At 44.0% G+C, this 19,438-nt stretch overlaps 1 protein-coding gene across 1 annotated transcript in view; it reads left to right on the top strand.

Moving 5' to 3' along the window:
- conv (convoluted) overlaps positions 1 to 19,438 on the top strand; it is a 167,285-nt gene that overhangs the window by 98,766 nt on the left and 49,081 nt on the right. Inside the window, exons 5-7 of the mRNA XM_067148423.2 lie at positions 3,732 to 3,978; positions 7,127 to 7,381; positions 13,820 to 14,434. Of these exons, the coding sequence (XP_067004524.2) occupies positions 3,732 to 3,978; positions 7,127 to 7,381; positions 13,820 to 14,434 (1,117 nt within the window). The remainder of the gene's footprint in view (positions 1 to 3,731; positions 3,979 to 7,126; positions 7,382 to 13,819; positions 14,435 to 19,438) is intronic.

Consider the following 19,438-nt stretch of genomic DNA (forward strand, 5'->3'; position numbering starts at 1 on the left):
CTCTGATTAATTATTCTGGCTCGCGGATTGGGTGTCTGTGTTTGTCCCAACACCTTCCTCTTCATATTCACACAACCACAGAAACACGCAATAGTGATTACATCACTCCATGTAGGGTTGGCGTCAGGAAGGCCATCCGGACGTAAAACAGGCCAAATCCGCATGTGCGACACAGTTCACACCCGCGACCCCACAGATATGGGAAAAGTGGTTGAAAAATAAGAAGAATCATGCCGTACTTCTATTTAATTATACCGGGCGAGGTGGCCGTGGGGTTACGGGCGCGCAGCTCTGAGCTTGCGCTCGGGAGATAGTAGTTTCGAATCCCACTGTCAGCAGCCCTGAAGATGGTTTTCCGTGGTTTCTCATTTTTACAGCCGGCAAGTGCTGGGGCTGTACCTTATTTAAGGCCACGGTCGCTTCCTTTCCATGCGTAGCCCTTTCCTGTCTCATCGTCGCCATAAATCCTATCTATGTCGGTGCGACGTAAAGCCAATTGTGAAACAATATTCAGTTGTAATCGTATTTCAACGGGAGCTAATACCAACGTTCCTAAATTATTTCTTTGTGTTATGTTATTTATTAAGTAAATGCTCCGTAGTATGTTTGGGAGACCTGGAGAAAATTTTATTATACAACATTGAATCAAAATCACAAAAAAACAACCTATTATTACGAATAATCCACGGGACAGATTAATTACATTTACATATAAAATAACATAATACAAACGAAATAATTTAGTCCGGTGAAAGTAAAGTTGGTATTCTCTTGCGTTGAAATTACAAGTACAATTAAATATATCTTTTTTTACAATTGACGTTACGTCGCAGCGACACAGATATAACTCATGGGAAGGAAGCGGCCGTGGCCTTAATTAAGGTACAGCCTCAGCATTTGCCTGGTATGAAAATGGGAAACCACGGAAAACCATCTTCAGGGCTGTCGACAGTGGGATTCGAAACCACTATCTCCCAAGCGCAAGCTCACAGCTGCGCGCCCGTAACCCCACGGCCAGCTCGCCCGGTACAATTACATAGATGTACGGCATTATTATGCAATTAAAAATAATTTAGTATTTGAATACACACTGCGAAACTAACAAACAATAAAGAGACTGCCAGACTGACCAATGCGCGCGGGGAGCGGGTGAATTATAAGTCAGTGGCCACGACCGCGGCAAAAAATTATGTGCCCCTCCCACCCTTCCTCACAGCACATGCAAAGACTCCACTACTTGCCGTAGCGCTATACAAGAAAGGAAAGATTTAGCATATAAGACAACAAGGCTTGTACAACTATCTCTTTTAAAATAATTCCTAGTTCCAGCTGGCTAAAGTGGAATAAAATGTAATATTTACTCTACAAAGTGAGCGACTGTCCCTCCTCACCCCATCCCCTGACCGCCGCTACTGTTTGTAGACACGCCAAAGATGCAGTAAGTGAAATCTAATAACTTATTAATTTATACACGTGGAGACATTCAACTCGATAAAAGAGATGATTGTATGGAACAAAAACCAATACTGTTCGGCGAAATATGTGTGTAGAAGGCGTACGTCTGTTTGGAGCTTCAGTTGCACTCCGACCAGGTTGTCCAGCTTAAAATAATGTCTGTGTATTCGTCGCTGCTGAACACACTAGCCATTGCCGATATGCAGACAGCAAATATAGTGCGGCTCTACCATGCACCAGTCTAGAACTATCCGGTCGAAAACGGTGTTTACTAATGCAAGGGGTGCATTAGAGCAGTAGCGCTGAGTGACATGCTGCAAGCGACACTCCGTTTCTTATCTCTTCATATTCTGACGTAACCTGCCCGCTGGCAGTAGTTCCCCTGGTTCCCCTGTGAAAATCAGTTGGTAGACATCCCATGCGGGGCTTTATAAGTAGAAAGTACGGTGTTCGAGAGCCACCTGGTATATATTTGTGCGCACATGTGTGTGTGTTAATCTCTTGGTAGTCCAGCCTCTGGAAGAAATGCTCTGCTTTCAAGAGGAATGAAAAAATGCCGCTTTTGCTTTACTTTTGGGTGATATTATATTATTTTAAAAACTATTGTAAGAAATTTTAAAAAGTCATTAATAACACATCACACAATGTTTCACATTATACAAAACTCTCAATTATAATGCATACCTGACTCCACCCAGCCCTTAACAACATTTGCTATGATTGGAGTAAATAGGGAGAAATATCCTAACCCAATGTAATATGATTAGAGACTTGTTCTTGCAGAGTGATGGGTGAATGTGATGATGATAATGGTGATGATTGTTGTTTAAAGGGGCCTAACATCTAGGTCATCGGCCCATGGGAGAATGTATCATCCATTTATCTTTCGGGGGCGAGGTAAGTAGCTTGTCAACCATGTTACTAAAAGCGTGCTTAACAGGAAAAGAGGTTGACACTGCAGAAGGCGGACTGTTAGACATTTCATTACCGAACTGAATCGCTGTTCGCACGTGGGTCACATTTTTCGCTCGCAAGTTATATGGGGGTTAATTTTCACGAATATTTCTCAAATAGTTGCAGAGGTATTGAATATTTTCTGACATGTACGTTGGCTAGTGTATGAAATCCCTTACAGGGACGTTGGTATATTAACCCTTTCCCCATGGGTAACATTTTAAATATGACTTTGAAAGCCATGAATGAGCATAACTATCTGATATAAAATTAATTCCTTTAATTTCACTAACGTTTATACTATGTCCACGTTGATGTACAAGTTATATTGGAAGATCTCATTGTATCCTTTAAGCAGGAGGTATATTGTGAGCATGTCCAAGATGAGTATCTGTTCTCTTATATTAATTCACATTTATGTCCCCACAAAACTGAATATGTCCTCTTCATATCCAGCACCAACGTTTGGGGATGAAAACTATATCACTTTCCAGAGTTTCAATACTGGTTTGTTCTCCTGCCGAAGACCACAGATGTAATTTTTCCACACATATGGTCCTTAGGTCTGTATAATTTATAGCCTACTGTCAAGATATATGGACAAAATAATTACATTCACAGTAATGTCGTAAATGCATTGTTCATCTTTATAACAGTTTCTGGGTGAGAATCTATATCTGTGGACGGAACAGACCTGAAAATCAGCGGTTAAGGTTTTCATCTTATAACAACTCAAAAACGGATGAATAAAAAAATGTAGTGCCATGAAAGCCCAAGGAAGCGTTGTGTAACCATGACAGGAATTCTGTTGTGGTATGCAAATGTAGCTTCTGCCAGGATTTATTTGGGACATTATCACTTATCAATCATCAGCCTAGTTAAATGGACACAAGACAATTAGAGAATGTTGATAATCAGTGAGATTATAAAATGAAGCTTTGATACCCTATCGTAAATAAAATTATTGGAGCATTTGAATTACATTGACATTCAAATATTAAAGTGTATTTTTCCTCGCATGTGGCCATTGCGTCTCATGAGGACCTAAATTGCCTGATTCTTCTATACTTGCAAGTTATTTTGCTTTAAATCTTGTACCTCGATCAAGTTCCGATACCTAGAGCAGAACTAGAGAGAACTTTCAATACGTATAACTTCATTCAAGAGTTGTAAACTGAAGTGAGGAATTAAAAGTGAATACAAAGTGCTGTGTACATTAGAATGTACATGGTGTCCGAGTAACCCCTCTCATTAGAATCGTGTTGCATGTTTCAAGTGTCATTTATAAATGATGGTAATGATGACCTTTGTTAACCTTCCAGGAGCACATTCGCTCGTAACGCTGTCCTGCTGGTTCTCAACCTCAGCCACAACAAGTTGCGGCGGCTAGACTCGAACACGTTCCGTGGAATGCGAGCCCTCCGCCGTGTGTATCTGAGTGACAATCAGATCTCTGATGTGGGTAGAGGCACCTTTACCTCCCTCACCAAGATAGGAACCATCGACCTGGCGAGGAACAAAATCAAGAAGATAGACTTCCAGATGTTCCACAAGCTGCAGTTCATTGAGGTCAGTAGCAAGTTGAAACTCTTCTCAGAAAACAGCAGGTGTAATATTGGCACGAGGTAACAGTGTTGTATGAGATAGTTTTTCGAATTTCATGGAAAACAGTGTATCTTGTTCTGTCGTGTGGCGAATCTGGTTTGCTTATACTCGTCCCGTGTTCAAAATTGCGAAATGAAACTCCGGAGCAGTCGGTTAGCTTTTAAGAGTATTCAAGAGGAGCTAGAGGGTTAAAAAGTTTTATATTTTTATCTTCTTCTGCAATTCTCTTACACCGTCAGGCGTCAGGGTAACATCGTTCTGTCCATTTCTACCACTTGGATTTATTATTACACAATCTCTTTACGTATTTCCTCTTCTGTTAACGCATGTATTTCTGTCCTATTCTCGCAATTCTGTCCTCCCCGAAATGCGAGGTCTTCCTCGTCCACCTGTTCCTTCCATACGCATTTCAAAGACCTGTTTCGTTTTTCTTTCTTCTCCCATGCTCCTAAAATGTCAGTACCACTTCAGTTGACGGCCCTTGACCATCACACTCATCGCTCCAGCCTTAGCTACCAATCATGTTGACATGAAAACCTCACCATATTCCCAAATTGTGTATTTCCAATATCGTTGAACACCGCGCGACTCTACACCTTACAGAAATGATGACAGACACGGCCACCATCATCATCAGGTAACCCTTAATCAAGACGATTGTGCGCTATTTGCAAACCAGTGATGGACTTAGCTCAGATATCTAAATTCGTGAATTTCTACATTATTGTATGTACACTGACTGACAGAGCAAATGCAACACCAAGAAGGAGTGGTCAGAACTTTATGCCAATTGCAGGGTAGACTGACGTCACTGAGGTATGCTCATGATGTGAAATGTGCCGCTGTGCTGCGCACGTAGCGAACGATAAATGGGACACGGCGTTGGCGAATGGCCCACTTCGTACCGTGATTTCTCAGCCGACAGTCATTGTAGAACGTGTTGTCGTGTGCCACAGGACACGTGTATAGCTAAGAATGCCAGGCCGCCGTCAACGGAGGCATTTCCAGCAGACAGACGACTTTACGAGGGGTATGGTGATCGGGCTGAGAAGGGCAGGTTGGTCGCTTCGTCAAATCGCAGCCGATACCAATAGGGATGTGTCCACGGTGCAGCGCCTGTGGCGAAGATGGTTGGCGCAGGGACATGTGGCACGTGGGCACGTGCGAGGGATCCAGGCGCAGCCCGAGTGACGTCAGCACGCGAGGATCGGCGCATCCGCCGCCAAGCGGTGGCAGCCCCGCACGCCACGTCAACCGCCATTCTTCAGCATGTGCAAGACACCCTGGCTGTTCCAATATCGACCAGAACAATTTCCCGTCGATTGGTTGAAGGAGGCCTGCACTCCCGGCGTCCGCTCAGAAGACTACCATTGACTCCACAGCATAGACGTGCACGCCTGGCATGGTGCCGGGCTAGAGCGACTTGGATGAGGGAATGGCGGAACGTCGTGTTCTCCGATGAGTCACGCTTCTGTTCTGTCAGTGATAGTCACCGCAGACGAGTGTGGCGTCGGCGTGGAGAAAGGTCAAATCCGGCAGTAACTGTGGAGCGCCCTACCGCTAGACAACGCGGCATCATGGTTTGGGGCGCTATTGCGTATGATTCCACGTCACCTCTAGTGCGTATTCAAGGCACGTTAAATGCCCATCGCTACGTGCAGCATGTGCTGCGGCCGGTGGCACTCCCGTACCTTCAGGGGCTGCCCAATGCTCTGTTTCGGCAGGATAATGCCCGCCCACACACTGCTCGCTTCTCACAGATGCTTCCGTGGCCAGCGTACTCTCCGGATCTCTCACCAATCGAACACGTGTGGGATCTCATTGGACGCCGTTTGCAAACTCTGCCCCAGCCTCGTACGGACGACCAACTGTGGCAAATGGTTGACAGAGAATGGAGAACCATCCCTCAGGACACCATCCGCACTCTTATTGACTCTGTACCTCGACGTGTTTCTGCGTGCATCGCCGCTCGCGTTGGTCCTACATCCTACTGAGTCGATGCCGTGCGCATTGTGTAACCTGCATATCGGTTTGAAATAAACATCAATTATTCGTCCGTGCCGTCTCTGTTTTTTCCCCAACTTTCATCCCTTTCGAACCACTCCTTCTTGGTGCTGCATTTGCTCTGTCAGTCAGTGTATGTTCAGTCTTCAGCCCTAAGGCTAGTTGAATCCTCAACAGCTCTGCCATCAGCTGTCATAGATAGCTTAGGCATCACTGAAGAGGCGTACTAGGGAAATGAGGAGTGAGGTAGTTTTCCACTGCTTTCCTCGCCGAGCCAGAAGTTGCTATTACATATCAGTCTGCCAAGTCCACTGGAATGCATGCACCAACCGACCCTATGAGCAACATTTTCACACCATTCATAGCAGGGACTGGCTGCATAAGGATTGGCATTACTAGCATCGCTCATACCTCAGTCACTTTCATATTGTCAAAGCCAAGGATGAGACTGAGACAGGTCAATGAAAGTAACAAAATTGCTCTAGCCCATACCAGAAGACATAGTGCACTGTAAACACTAGGTCCTGCCAGCAAAGGTATTCTACATTATTATAGCTCTTAATGGCAATACTATATTATATTTCATTCGTCAGAGATAACATTCTATATTTTTTTAATGCACTCCCTTTAAGTAGCATTGGTATTTTACGCAGATATTTGGAAGTTTGTGAAATGCGATATAAAATATTCGCGAATATGTCCGGTATTATTTATCGTGCGGCATAGAAACGCAGTCAACATGAAATATCGTACTTATATTTTGTACAACTTTTATCTTGTATAATCTTCCGTAACAGTTAATATAAACGTAGAAATTTATCATTTCTTGTTTGCTATGCTATTGCATAAAAATCAAGTAGTATATAGCCTGGTACACAACCCGCTATTCTTGAACCTTAATACCGAGTTTCAAGAAATTATGTAAATACATTCTCCCGTGATGACTTAACAAACAAACAAACCAACACGAAACATTAAATTGAACCTGCTCTTGTATACCTAATCCGAGAGGAAAACGAAATGAAAAGCAAAAATTTGAAGTGTACACACAAAATTGTGATTTATATAGATTATTATTGCTTAGACTTTCTTTATTTTCTTGTTTCAGCTGATCGACGTGTCCAGTAACCTGGTGACAGTGATAGAGAAGCTGGCATTCAAGGAGCTCTTCCTGGTGCGAATTAACGTGTCCCACAACGCCATCGAGAAGATTGAATCAGGAGCGTTTGAGGAGTGTTCCAACATTACGTTGCTGGACCTCTCTTTTAATAAACTGAAGAACATCCCTCGCTCTGCCTTCGACAGCATCACGTATGCCACGGAGTTCAACCTGGCGTATAACCAGTTCACCAACCTGTCACAGGTACCAACTAATCATCCGTTTTGTTTATAGGCCATAGTATTGAAGCTCACTCACATAAAGTCATCTGTTCGTCTGTCGGATGGAAACGTTAAACCTTGGTGCCATGTGCCAGCACCGGATTTCATCTTTTCTCTTCCTACTATCAAACATCACGTCATTCATTTCGTTCTTGGAATTCAAGAGGACAAATTGGGGCAAATATTCATTTATAGGAAGGGGAGTTAGGGATTGGAATAACTTACCAAGGGAGACGTTCAATAAATTTCCAATTTCTTTGAAATCATTTAAGAAAAGGCTAGGAAAACAACGGATAGGGAATCTGCCACCTGGGCGACTGCCCTAAATGCAGATCAGTAGTGATTGATCTCATTAACTTCTCTGATGAGGTTGACGTCACGAAGGGCTTCCGGTCGTAAAATCTCGCTATGAATATCCATCTCACTTCATACCGGATCCCGTAGAGAAACGGGGACAAGAGTTGGTCATACAGTGTCCCTTGGCGCTGTGAATGTTACTCTATAATTTGAAATTAAGGCTTTGGGTCTTACAGGAACCTAGTGAGCTGACCAGGGTTCACCCCACAGTGATTCTCTGTCGTAGATGGTCTGTAAGAGACAGTTCTCACAATAATATTGTATATTTGACAGACGTAATGAAGGTGGACGGAACTTGTTTCATTCTGCTTTTGTTCTTGTTGTGGTGCTAGCCTTCTGACCCTAGCTTGGCAGGTTCGATCTTGGCTCAGTCCGGTGGAATTTGAAGGTGCTCAAATACGTCAGCCTCGTGTTAGTAGATTTACTGCGCGTAAAAGAACTCTTGCAGGACTAAATTCCGGCACCTCAGCGTCTCCGAAAACCGTAAAAGTAGTTAGTGGGACGCAAAGCCAATAACATTATTATTATTATTATTATTATTATTATTATTATTATTATTATTATTATTATTATTATTATTACTGCTTTCTGTGCCGAGCTTTCCATCTCAGCCTAGCCATTACACATGATGAGTCATGTGTTTGTCAACTGTAGATCTAGTAGCGGTGCCACAAACACTTCACCCTTAATGGAGCGTTAACCAATATAGCAACGTTTTTACACTGTTGGACAAAAAATGAATATTTCACCGAGATCGATAGCTGCAGCCGCTTAAGTGCGGCCAGTATCCAGTATTCGGGAGATAATAGTTTCGAACCCCACTATTGGCAGCCCTGAAAATGGTTTTCCGTGGTTTCCCATTTTCACACCAGGCAAATGCTGGGGATGATCCTTAATTAAGGCCACGGCCGCTTCATTCCCACTCCTAGCCCTTTCCTGTCCCATCCTCGCCATAAAACCTATCTGTGTCGGTGCGACGTAAAGCAACTTGCAAAAAAAGTATTAATATTTCTGTAATCATTGAGTTTAATTAAATTTTTACCACATAGGCCGTATAGTTAATTTATGGAGCAACTGGGAGATTAATTTGTAAATCTATATCTTCATAATTTCTTTCTTTGATATTTTGACAGAAATAGGTCTTAAGGTTGAGTCTCCATGGCTCAAGGCCGGCCTCTCACCACTGGGTTCCGTGGTTCAAATCCTGGTCACTCCATGTGATATTTGTGTTGGACAAAGCGGAGGCGGGACAGGTTTTTTCTGGATACTCCGGTTTTTCCCGTCATCTTTCATTCCAGCAACACTCTCCAGTTTCATTTCATTTCACATGTCACTCATTAATCATTGCCCCGAGGAGTGCGACAGTCCTATCCTTGCCGCAAGATGGCGCTTCATTCATTCCATTCCTGACCCGGTTGAATGACTGGAAACAGGATGGGGATTTTTAATTTTTCATGTCTTATGACGGGGTGTCATCTGAACATTTGTGTCACGAAATTAGCGATCTTACCTAGCAACCGTGCAGGCTGCGATGTGAAGTACTGATGGATGGCCATGGCTGAGAGACATATTATCAATTGTCAAAGAGGGGCGTTAGAGTTGATGTGACCATGTCTGGGAGACATATAGAAAGCTGTTTTATCAAAGAGGCCTCATCTCATCATACTCTAGAGAGGTGATTATTTAATTCGTGCCAGTTTCATAGGCCCTGAGTCTGCTTCCCTCTTTCAATGCATTGAACCCTACACTTATCGACTCCAAATTGCCTACAGATTCCTGTCGAAAACGATTCGTTCGATGCAAATGAATTAATCGTTATCAGCTGGTGTTTCATTTATTGAAAGATATATTTATTATATTTTTTCCAAAGGGAAAAATGACACCATTATTCTCTTTGAGGTTGCAAAAGTTACATTATCTCTGAAAACCAAACATGGCATGATCTAAGTTTAGTCTTATTATATCGTCATAGTGTGAGGAGTAATATATCGAAAGAGTTAGGTACCCCCAGAAATATGCTCAACATCATAATAGGCATTATCAAAGACTCGTTAAGCATTCTGCACTACCACCTTTATGTTTTATAATTGTTAATCTAGGCCACTTTGTGTGATAATCTCCTATGAATGTGTAGTGTTCCCTTAAGTACAAGCAGTGTTTTATTTGTGCTTACGAATAGTTTTTTATTTTATCCAAGTTGTAATACGTCTACTAGCGTTTTCTGTAAAATTCAGGATTCTTGTGGTCACACACATTACGTGTGCTGATGTTCTTGTGAAAATATATATACCAAGATAATTGGTTTCTTAATGAGTATTTTTCAAATGTTCTGACATCTATAAATTAGACTACAGACATTCGAACCTTAGCGTAACGAAATCATGTGATCATGTTCGGGCGTACAGCTCCAGATCTAAAGATCCAGATGGATCCAGACAGCAACGACCCCCAAATAGTTCACATTAATTATGTTTTACTGTACACTGTATTTGTACTAGCAGGCCCCCTGACCTACTGTCACCCAACGGTATCATTTCAATGAAGCTTCCTTTATTAATAAGTTATATATCCAGGTCCAAACCTCCAGCACAGCTCGAAAATTTCTCTCAAAACATTTTCTGGGTATGATGCAAATAAGTGCTTTTAGAAAACTTAAGACTACAAAATCACTAAGTCATTGTTTTTGAAAAGAGTGTCCGTCTAGATTAAGCAATACTCATGGTTAGGTAATTATGTTCTTTTTAAACTGTACAATCTCATATTTTACAAAATATCTTGGGGATATACACTGACTGACAGAGCAAATGCAACACCAAGAAGGAGTGGTCAGAACTTTATGCCAATTGCAGGGTAGACTGACGTCACTGAGGTATGCTCATGATGTGAAATGCGCCGCTGTGCTGCGCACGTAGCGAACGATAAATGGGACACGGCGTTGGCGAATGGCCCATTTCGTACCGTGATTTCTCAGCCGACAGTCATTGTAGAACGTGTTGTCGTGTGCCACAGGACACGTGTATAGCTAAGAATGCCAGGCCGCCGTCAACGGAGGCATTTCCAGCAGACAGACGACTTTACGAGGGGTATGGTGATCGGGCTGAGAAGGGCAGGTTGGTCGCTTCGTCAAATCGCAGCCGATACCCATAGGGATGTGTCCACGGTGCAGCGCCTGTGGCGAAGATGGTTGGCGCAGGGACATGTGGCACGTGTGAGGGGTCCAGGCGCAGCCCGAGTGACGTCAGCACGCGAGGATCGGCGCATCCGCCGCCAAGCGGTGGCAGCCCCGCACGCCACGTCAACCGCCATTCTTCAGCATGTGCAAGACACCCTGGCTGTTCCAATATCGACCAGAACAATTTCCCGTCGATTGGTTGAAGGAGGCCTGCACTCCCGGCGTCCGCTCAGAAGACTACCATTGACTCCACAGCATAGACGTGCACGCCTGGCATGGTGCCGGGCTAGAGCGACTTGGATGAGGGAATGGCGGAACGTCGTGTTCTCCGATGAGTCACGCTTCTGTTCTGTCAGTGATAGTCACCGCAGACGAGTGTGGCGTCGGCGTGGAGAAAGGTCAAATCCGGCAGTAACTGTGGAGCGCCCTACCGCTAGACAACGCGGCATCATGGTTTGGGGCGCTATTGCGTATGATTCCACGTCACCTCTAGTGCGTATTCAAGGCACGTTAAATGCCCACCGCTACGTGCAGCATGTGCTGCGGCCGGTGGCACTCCCGTACCTTCAGGGGCTGCGCAATGCTCTGTTTCAGCAGGATAATGCCCGCCCACACACTGCTCGCATCTCCCAACAGGCTCTACGAGGTGTACAGATGCTTCCGTGGCCAGCGTACTCTCCGGATCTCTCACCAATCGAACACGTGTGGGATCTCATTGGACGCCGTTTGCAAACTCTGCCCCAGCCTCGTACGGACGACCAACTGTGGCAAATGGTTGACAGAGAATGGAGAACCATCCCTCAGGACACCATCCGCATTCTTATTGACTCTGTACCTCGACGTGTTTCTGCGTGCATCGCCGCTCGCGGTGGTCCTACATCCTACTGAGTCGATGCCGTGCGCATTGTGTAACCTGCATATCGGTTTGAAATAAACATCAATTATTCTTCCGTGCCGACTCTGTTTTTTCCCCAACTTTCATCCCTTTCGAACCACTCCTCCTTGGTGTTGCATTTCCTCTGTCAGTCAGTGTATGTTTCTTTGATAAGAAGTCATACATTTCTAGGAAGCCTAGACGTACCTCATTAATACAGTCCATTTTCATTTTTATATCTTCCTTTATATACCGGCACACTTTCGACTCCCAATACCTCTCCTTACTTCCATAACATCTTGAAAATATCCATTAATTCCCGATATTTGATGTAAAATTTTAATTCGATCATCCATGTTCTTGAAATCTATTGGTTATCGCTTTAAGGAAAGAAGTTTTCCCTCTGCGCTCCAAATTCGAAACTCCCCACTCGGACTCCTTGGACAGTTATGAGAATTCTCGATTTTTCTACGGATTTTGTGGGCAAAAGTTTCTCTGTTACCGAGTTATACGTTTCTGGGGTGCTTGGAAGTGCCCCTTTTATTTATATATGTGTTTATTAAACCTATCCTTATATATATTGCTATACTTCAATTTACATTTATAAGTATAAGTGAAGTCTTTCTGAAAACTTGCGTGGCATTGGTGTCTGTTCTTGTATGTATACTAATAATTAAGTAGGACTAGGATAGAAATAAGTGACCAAGACCTAGGGCGTATATGGTGGTACCAACATGGCATTCGCCTGGAATTGAAGTGGGGAAACCATGAAAAAAACCTTCGTAGTTGGCTGACATTTAACACCCTTTTCTACTAAATTGTGCTGACCGAACCTAAGTGCATACTGTACTGATATTTCAAATCAGTTTACAGGGAATGTATACAAATTCAGGACTCGAACTCTCTGTATGTCAGACGTTGTCTCCTGTCAATCTCTCTGTATGTCAGACGTTGTCTCCTGTCAATCTCTCTGTTAACATCTCTCTAATAACATTATTATTAGGATGCATTCATCTGCGCAGTTATACAATAGCTGCGATGAAAAAATGGATAAGAGAGAGCAAGAGGCTAAACTGGTGCTCTATTGCAACTTCGTTTCTCACGTGCCTTAGCGTCTCAGTTCGGTTATTGACTTACCTCGAAAGAGAGTTAGTTCAACCTAGATTTTCGAGTCCTGCACGCTCATAGCCTTAACGATAATTGCTCACTTCCGACCTGGGTTACATCATTCTTCTCTTAATCTGAGGCGCATAGCATCACTCTGGTTCCAAACATTCCGAGCTGTACGTTACGTAATAATGTAAAAGCTGTAGCTGAATTTCAACTCTTCTGAGATAAGATTGAATCTTATATCACTTCAACAGCCTTCATTTCAGAAGCCGTGGGGTTAACAATTCGGTGGTAATCACAATTACTCTTGATACAGAAAGGAGTTTATGTTCCAATTTTATGTCGTATTGTATATACGGTACATAAAAAGTAGTCCAAGGAAGCGACATACAATCCGATAGTATATACTGTATTTCCTAAATATGTAATATCCTTCGATTCTATAATCTTTATTTTTCCACCACCTGATGGGATTGTGGGTGCGATATGTGTCGCACATTGCGAAAGCGGATTGTTGGGTCTGATACCATTGCTCTTCCTGCGCACTGTTTACATACGTGAATATTTCGATTGGCCGGTTTGGAGTACTGACGATGACGTGTTAGTTACTTTGTTCGGCGCAGTGGGATACCTTCCCTTCTATCCGCGTGTACTTTCTGTCCAAACGATTCGCCCAGCAATAACTCATTCAGTACAACAGTTCTCCTTTACTTTCGCGCTTGTTTTAAGTCTCTATAATTTCCCCCTTCAATCTGCAACAATACAGTAGTGTACCTTGAATTTACGGAAAAGTGTTGAACGTTGGGAAAACTGCTCTATATGCATATATATATAATATGATATCTTACTCTGATTTCTCCAAAAAATAATTGTTGGTTTGCTCTGATCTAGCGCTGGTTCTGTTCCAGATCCCTCTCCATAACATGACCGGACTGAAGATCTTCAACGTCAGCTTCAACCAGATGTCTATCATCCCACGGAACTCCTTCCCCAAGCTGTACGAGCTGCACACTGTGGATCTAAGCCACAATAACATCTCTGAGATATGGAACTCGGTGTTCCAGACACTGTTTAGCCTGCGCTTCCTCAACCTGAGCCACAACTCGTTGGAGAGCATCAAGGGCTCCACATTTGGCGCACTTCACACTGTGCTCGAGTTGGATTTGAGCCATAATAAAATCTCCGACATCAACAAAGCTTCGCTCTCCAGACTGGCCTCCGTGAGAACCCTGTCCCTGCGACATAACGCCATCAACAAGATATTCACCCTCCCTATCTCTCTATCGCACCTCGATCTGGGCCACAACAGGGTCCAGAAGATTCCTCCGAGAATCACCTGGCCCTCCATGAATGCTCTTTTGTCGCTGGACTTGAGTCATAATCTCCTCGAGAATTCCCTAGAGCGCGCGGCTTTCGCCAACTTACTGACCCTGCAGAGGCTGAACCTGAAGGACAACAACATCAGTGAGGTCCCTTGGGAGAGTCTAAATGATCTCACCACCCTCCAGTACGTGGACTTGAGCGTAAGTAAGGACCTCACTCGATCCCATACAAGTATGAATGAGCACTTCATCATATAGTTCGTATTTGTTCAACTGACAAAACACGTGTGATTGATTTTTCAGATGGAAACGAGCTATTTCGATGATATAACGAGATTATTGTGTGTATTATCTCCTTGATACGGTTCAGAGGTTCCTAGCTTCGATTACCGGCTCGGCTCAGAGACTTAATGTTTGACTTTGTCTTAATACACACCTCTTCATATACACACTACCAACCACCATGGAAAAACGGAAAATACACATACATCTGATGTACGGCCTTGGCTTGCCAAGATGACTGCTGCCCAGCCAGATGGTAGTGCCACGTGGTCAGCGTGACGATATTCCCAGCCATAATGTATTGGCTCTCTGTCGGGCCTGCTACCTCTCTTGCCAAATAGAACATCAGTTGGTCTCACGACGCTAAGTGAACCCCCTTTCAGAATTAATATCCTTGAAATGGCCAGATATCCAATAATGGTCCTCCGGATAAGAAGCGGGTACACTACACCGCAGTACAGACTTCCAGATAAAGTTAGCATCAAGGAAGACATTCGACCGTAAAACTGAACATAATCCACATGCTGTGCCGACCCCCAAGTATTTGCCTAAGTGAAAGGTGCATTATCGCCCGAGAAAGAAACCGTGCTCGATTTATATTTCATTGCTCCATGCCTGTGGTCGATTTCTTTATACCAATATGCTGACCTCAGTATTGCATTCAGTTAGCCATTCTTTTTTCAGGAAAGTGGATTCGATCCCGGCTGCGGTCGGTAGCGTTTGATGAGTAGGCTGAGTGAATCCCAGGACCATAATTGTCTATGTAGTCTTCATAAATCTCACGTGATTATGGAGCATGAAATTACGTAATTTCAACTCGTAAAAGAGTCTATTGTATAGAGGAGCATAGACATACATACATACATACAAGGCCAGATTTATGCATTAAGGAGCTCTAGACCTGTCACGGTGAGGAGGTGCCCCCTCCACATCACAAGGTTACTCAAGGTCATTGATATATACATTTGTAATGATGCCACTGTTATCATGAAGCCGGAACTTTTAGATTCTAAATGCAGAAGGATATTATATTCGTTAATTGAGATAATGAAATATTGAGAATTACTCCAGTCAACATAAAAGACTGCAGCCCTAACAATCAGAAACATTTATTTTTAGATTTATTTTTGAAAAGGTAAGGCAAGTGACAATTCACGAATCATGGTGACGCGAATGAAACCATCTTTCTTTTCGCTTTACGTCGAGTGAATGCATCAATTCCGTCACCGAACGAGTTGGCCGTGCATTTGGGAAATAGTGGGTTACGAATCCCTCTGTCGGCAGCCATGAAGATTGTTTTCCGTGGTTTCCCATTTTCACAGCAGACAAGTGCTTGGGCTGTACCTTAAGTAAGGCTATGGAAATTAAGGCTTTCATGGAAAGACAGAATTGCTGCTAACGATACAGAGAAGAAGAGCTAACTTCACTGGCCACATCTTGCGACATAATACCTTTCTCACCAATCTGCCGGAAGGGAAAATCACGGGGAAGAAATGCCTAGGACGACCGAGGAAAAAATTCCTTCAAGACTTGGCACAGAGTCTTCACTACTGTTCCTATTATGAAATAAAACGAGGAGCTCAGGACAGAGACATTGATTGTACTGACTTTTAGACACTGATGATGATGATGATGATGATGATAATGATGATGATATTACGAAACGAGCGACACGTACTATCATATCGTGATCCCGAGTTTAACTCATTTTACCGCACGGTTCGAGCTCCGATATGACCTCAGAATGTCGGATACGCGTGTCGGTCACTGTTGTCATATGATCTTGACAGCTTTTTCTTTAAACCTTCATCTTTTTAAGTAGCTTCCTCTGTGGATGAGTGGTAGACTAGCGGGTTCCGAACCCCAAGAGGCAGCGGAAGTCAGAGTTTTGAAGAGCGTAAAGAAAGAGTCTATTCGACACTCCATCTCGTACGATGTTGGCATGTAACACACGAGGTGTTTACCCGATAAAATTCACTAAAACTCGTATGTTATTATAATCTTTTTAAGACAGTTGCTTTATTTTAAATGCGTTATCGTTTATAACTTTGAATTATTGAAGCATGTCTGGTGTACACTGTTGTGTGTGTACTCCGCACCTTAAGCTCCGCGCCTACAAGCTCCGCAGCCCGCCGCATCACCGATGTTTCTAGAGACTACGAGGTGACTGCACTGCGCCTGGCATGCTCGTCTGTGACGTCAGCCAGCGCTATATAAGGAGCAACGTTTCTCGCCTCTCCAAGACTACCCCAGTGTCCAACGACCAGACCACACCGCAAGTCAGACACGGAGGCATCCTCTTTAAAATGTGTTTGAACAGGTGGACTGATTTCTGGCCGTGAGGTCTCACCTCTGGACATTGCCTCACGTTCCCTGATCCCCGTAGCCACGTCGAGCCCCGAGTCAAGCATTCAGCTACTCCCTCAAGTCCTCACCAGTGCTCCGACGTCAATCTTAGCATTCTGCTATTTAAGAATGTTAATGCAAGTTCCTTGCAAGTCTAAGCCTAATACTAGCTTCCTGTTAATACGAACTCTCTCTACGAGTTACCTTTGTTATTACTCAGCAGATAGTTTTCGACTATCCAAGGGCATTCTCATTGGAACAGACTATCCCATCAAGATAGGATTGAATGTGTATATAGGACTCTCACTTTGTATAAATGTATATACGCCACAGACCTTCAGTCTACCTTTTAATATCAGCATTAACTGCGTGCCATTAATCAAGCTTCAAGAAAAGTTTCGTTATATTTCTTGTAAATACTGTATAAAACTATTGAAGCAATAAACTTTATGTTGTGTTACTGTATACCAAGTTCCTTGTATACAACATACACTTTTTTGGGACACGTGAAGTTTTACAGATAGACCTATAACTGGAACGAAATGATAAACATTTACTACGTCAAAATGTTTAACGTTCTTTCGATACCTAACCGATTTTAATAGCCACCCAAGAGCTGGAATACGGGTATTACAGTTAGAGGAGGTTCTTAGACGTGTCTCTTAACCTACTGACACAGATCTTTGTCATTTAAGCACACTTAACCATATTGAGGTCCACCGTACCCCAGAAACCACTTCAAATTCGCGCCATATTAATATTTTAAGACTGGCGCGAGGCGCTTCACGTAAATTCAACGATTACCTTGGTTTGTCCGCATGCTAGTTACAATCTCAGATGGTGCCAGTATGTAACCTAGGACACAGTCAGTAGGTAAAGGGCTGTGTTTTGTGTTGAATGTGCCAGAGTTCAATTCCTGCTCAGTCCATTGGTATTTGAAGGTGCTCAAATAGAAAAGCCTCGTGCCTGTAGATTTAATTTACCGGTACGGACAATAACTCCTGTGGGACAAAATAATAATGATAACGATACACTGAGTGGCCAAAAGTCACGTGAAGTGTGCCGTGTATGACTCCTGAGCGTTGTGGCTACCTGCGGCGTAGCTGAGCAGTCTGTCACAGACACGAAGATGGCAACACGTTGCGAGTTAACCGACTTCGAACGTGGGATGATCATCGGCGCAGGGCGCATGGGTCATAGCATTGCGGAGATTACACTCGAATTCAGGTTTCCGAGGTCAACATTGTCGAGGGTGGATGTTCAATATCGCAGAGAGAATGTTAAGACCCGCGTAAACCGCCGCACGGGAAGACCACACGTGTTTAACGAACGGACATAACGTCACCTCTGCAGAACCATACTGAGCGCTCGACGGGCTACAGTGAGTCAGGTCACCACCCAGTTGAACGTTGGGAGTCAGGAACCCATTTCTATGAGGACTGTAAGGAGGCAATTGCACCGCATAGGTCCCACCAGCCGACAACCAACTCGTGTTCCATTGCCGACACCTCGACACAAAGCTCAATGACTTGGATGGGCCCATGAACATCGGCAATGGACCATGAAACAGTGGCGGCGTGTGGTATGGTCCGATGATTCCCAGTTCCAGTTGTATTGAGTTGATGGGCGCGTGGAAATGTGGCGTATGCCCCATAAAGCTATGGATCCTGCGTTTCAACAAGGTTGTGTCCAGGCGGGAGGTGGTTCAGTTCTGGTCTGGGGGGCGTTCTCATGGTCGCAGTTAGGCCCCATTGTTCGGCTGGAGGAAGCACTGACAGGTGCACGTTATATGGACATTCTTTCATACCATCTGCATCCCTTTCCGGCCCTATAGGGTACCCTGATGGAGATAGCATGTTTCAACAGGACAATGCGCCATGTCACCGCTCTGTGGTAGTACACAGGTGGTTGGGGGACCACTCCAGTGATGTTACGACATGGATTGACCCTCCAGAACCTCCCATCTTAATCCAATACAGCATGTATGTGATGCTGTCGATGCTGGTATACGCTCTATGAACCCGGCACCAACTACACAAGACCAGTTGTGGGTAGCAGTGCAAGATGCGGGTCCAGATCCCACCAGTACGATTCCAACACCTTGTAGAGTCGATGCCTCTCCGTATTGCTGCCGTTTTGAGGGCTCATGGAGGAGGAACTCGTTATTAACATCACATTCAGTGTCTTACTGTGACTTTTGGCCACTCACTGTATTTAATGTACCAAGTAAGAACAACGTGATGGTGAACAGATGAAACCACCTAGAGGATGAAAGGCATTCCATTGGGTTCGATACAGAAAAGTACAGAATGCTCTCTACGGATCAGAAGAACCGACTATGAGTGATACTCCAGAGTGGCCACACTGCGGGCACATATACGGTCAAGAAGAAGAAGAACCCACCGAGTTGGCTGCGCGTCTTGAGCCTATAGCTGTTAGCTTGCATATCGGAGATAGTTGATTTGATCCCCACTGTCGACAGCTCTGAATTTGTTGTTATTTGGTTTGCCATTTTCACACCGGGAAAATGCTGGGACTGTAATTTAGGGCAAAATCGCTTCCTTCCCAGTACAGCGC

Source organism: Anabrus simplex, chromosome 5, assembly GCF_040414725.1.
Source record: "Anabrus simplex isolate iqAnaSimp1 chromosome 5, ASM4041472v1, whole genome shotgun sequence".
In the NCBI taxonomy this organism is placed as follows: domain Eukaryota; kingdom Metazoa; phylum Arthropoda; class Insecta; order Orthoptera; family Tettigoniidae; genus Anabrus; species Anabrus simplex.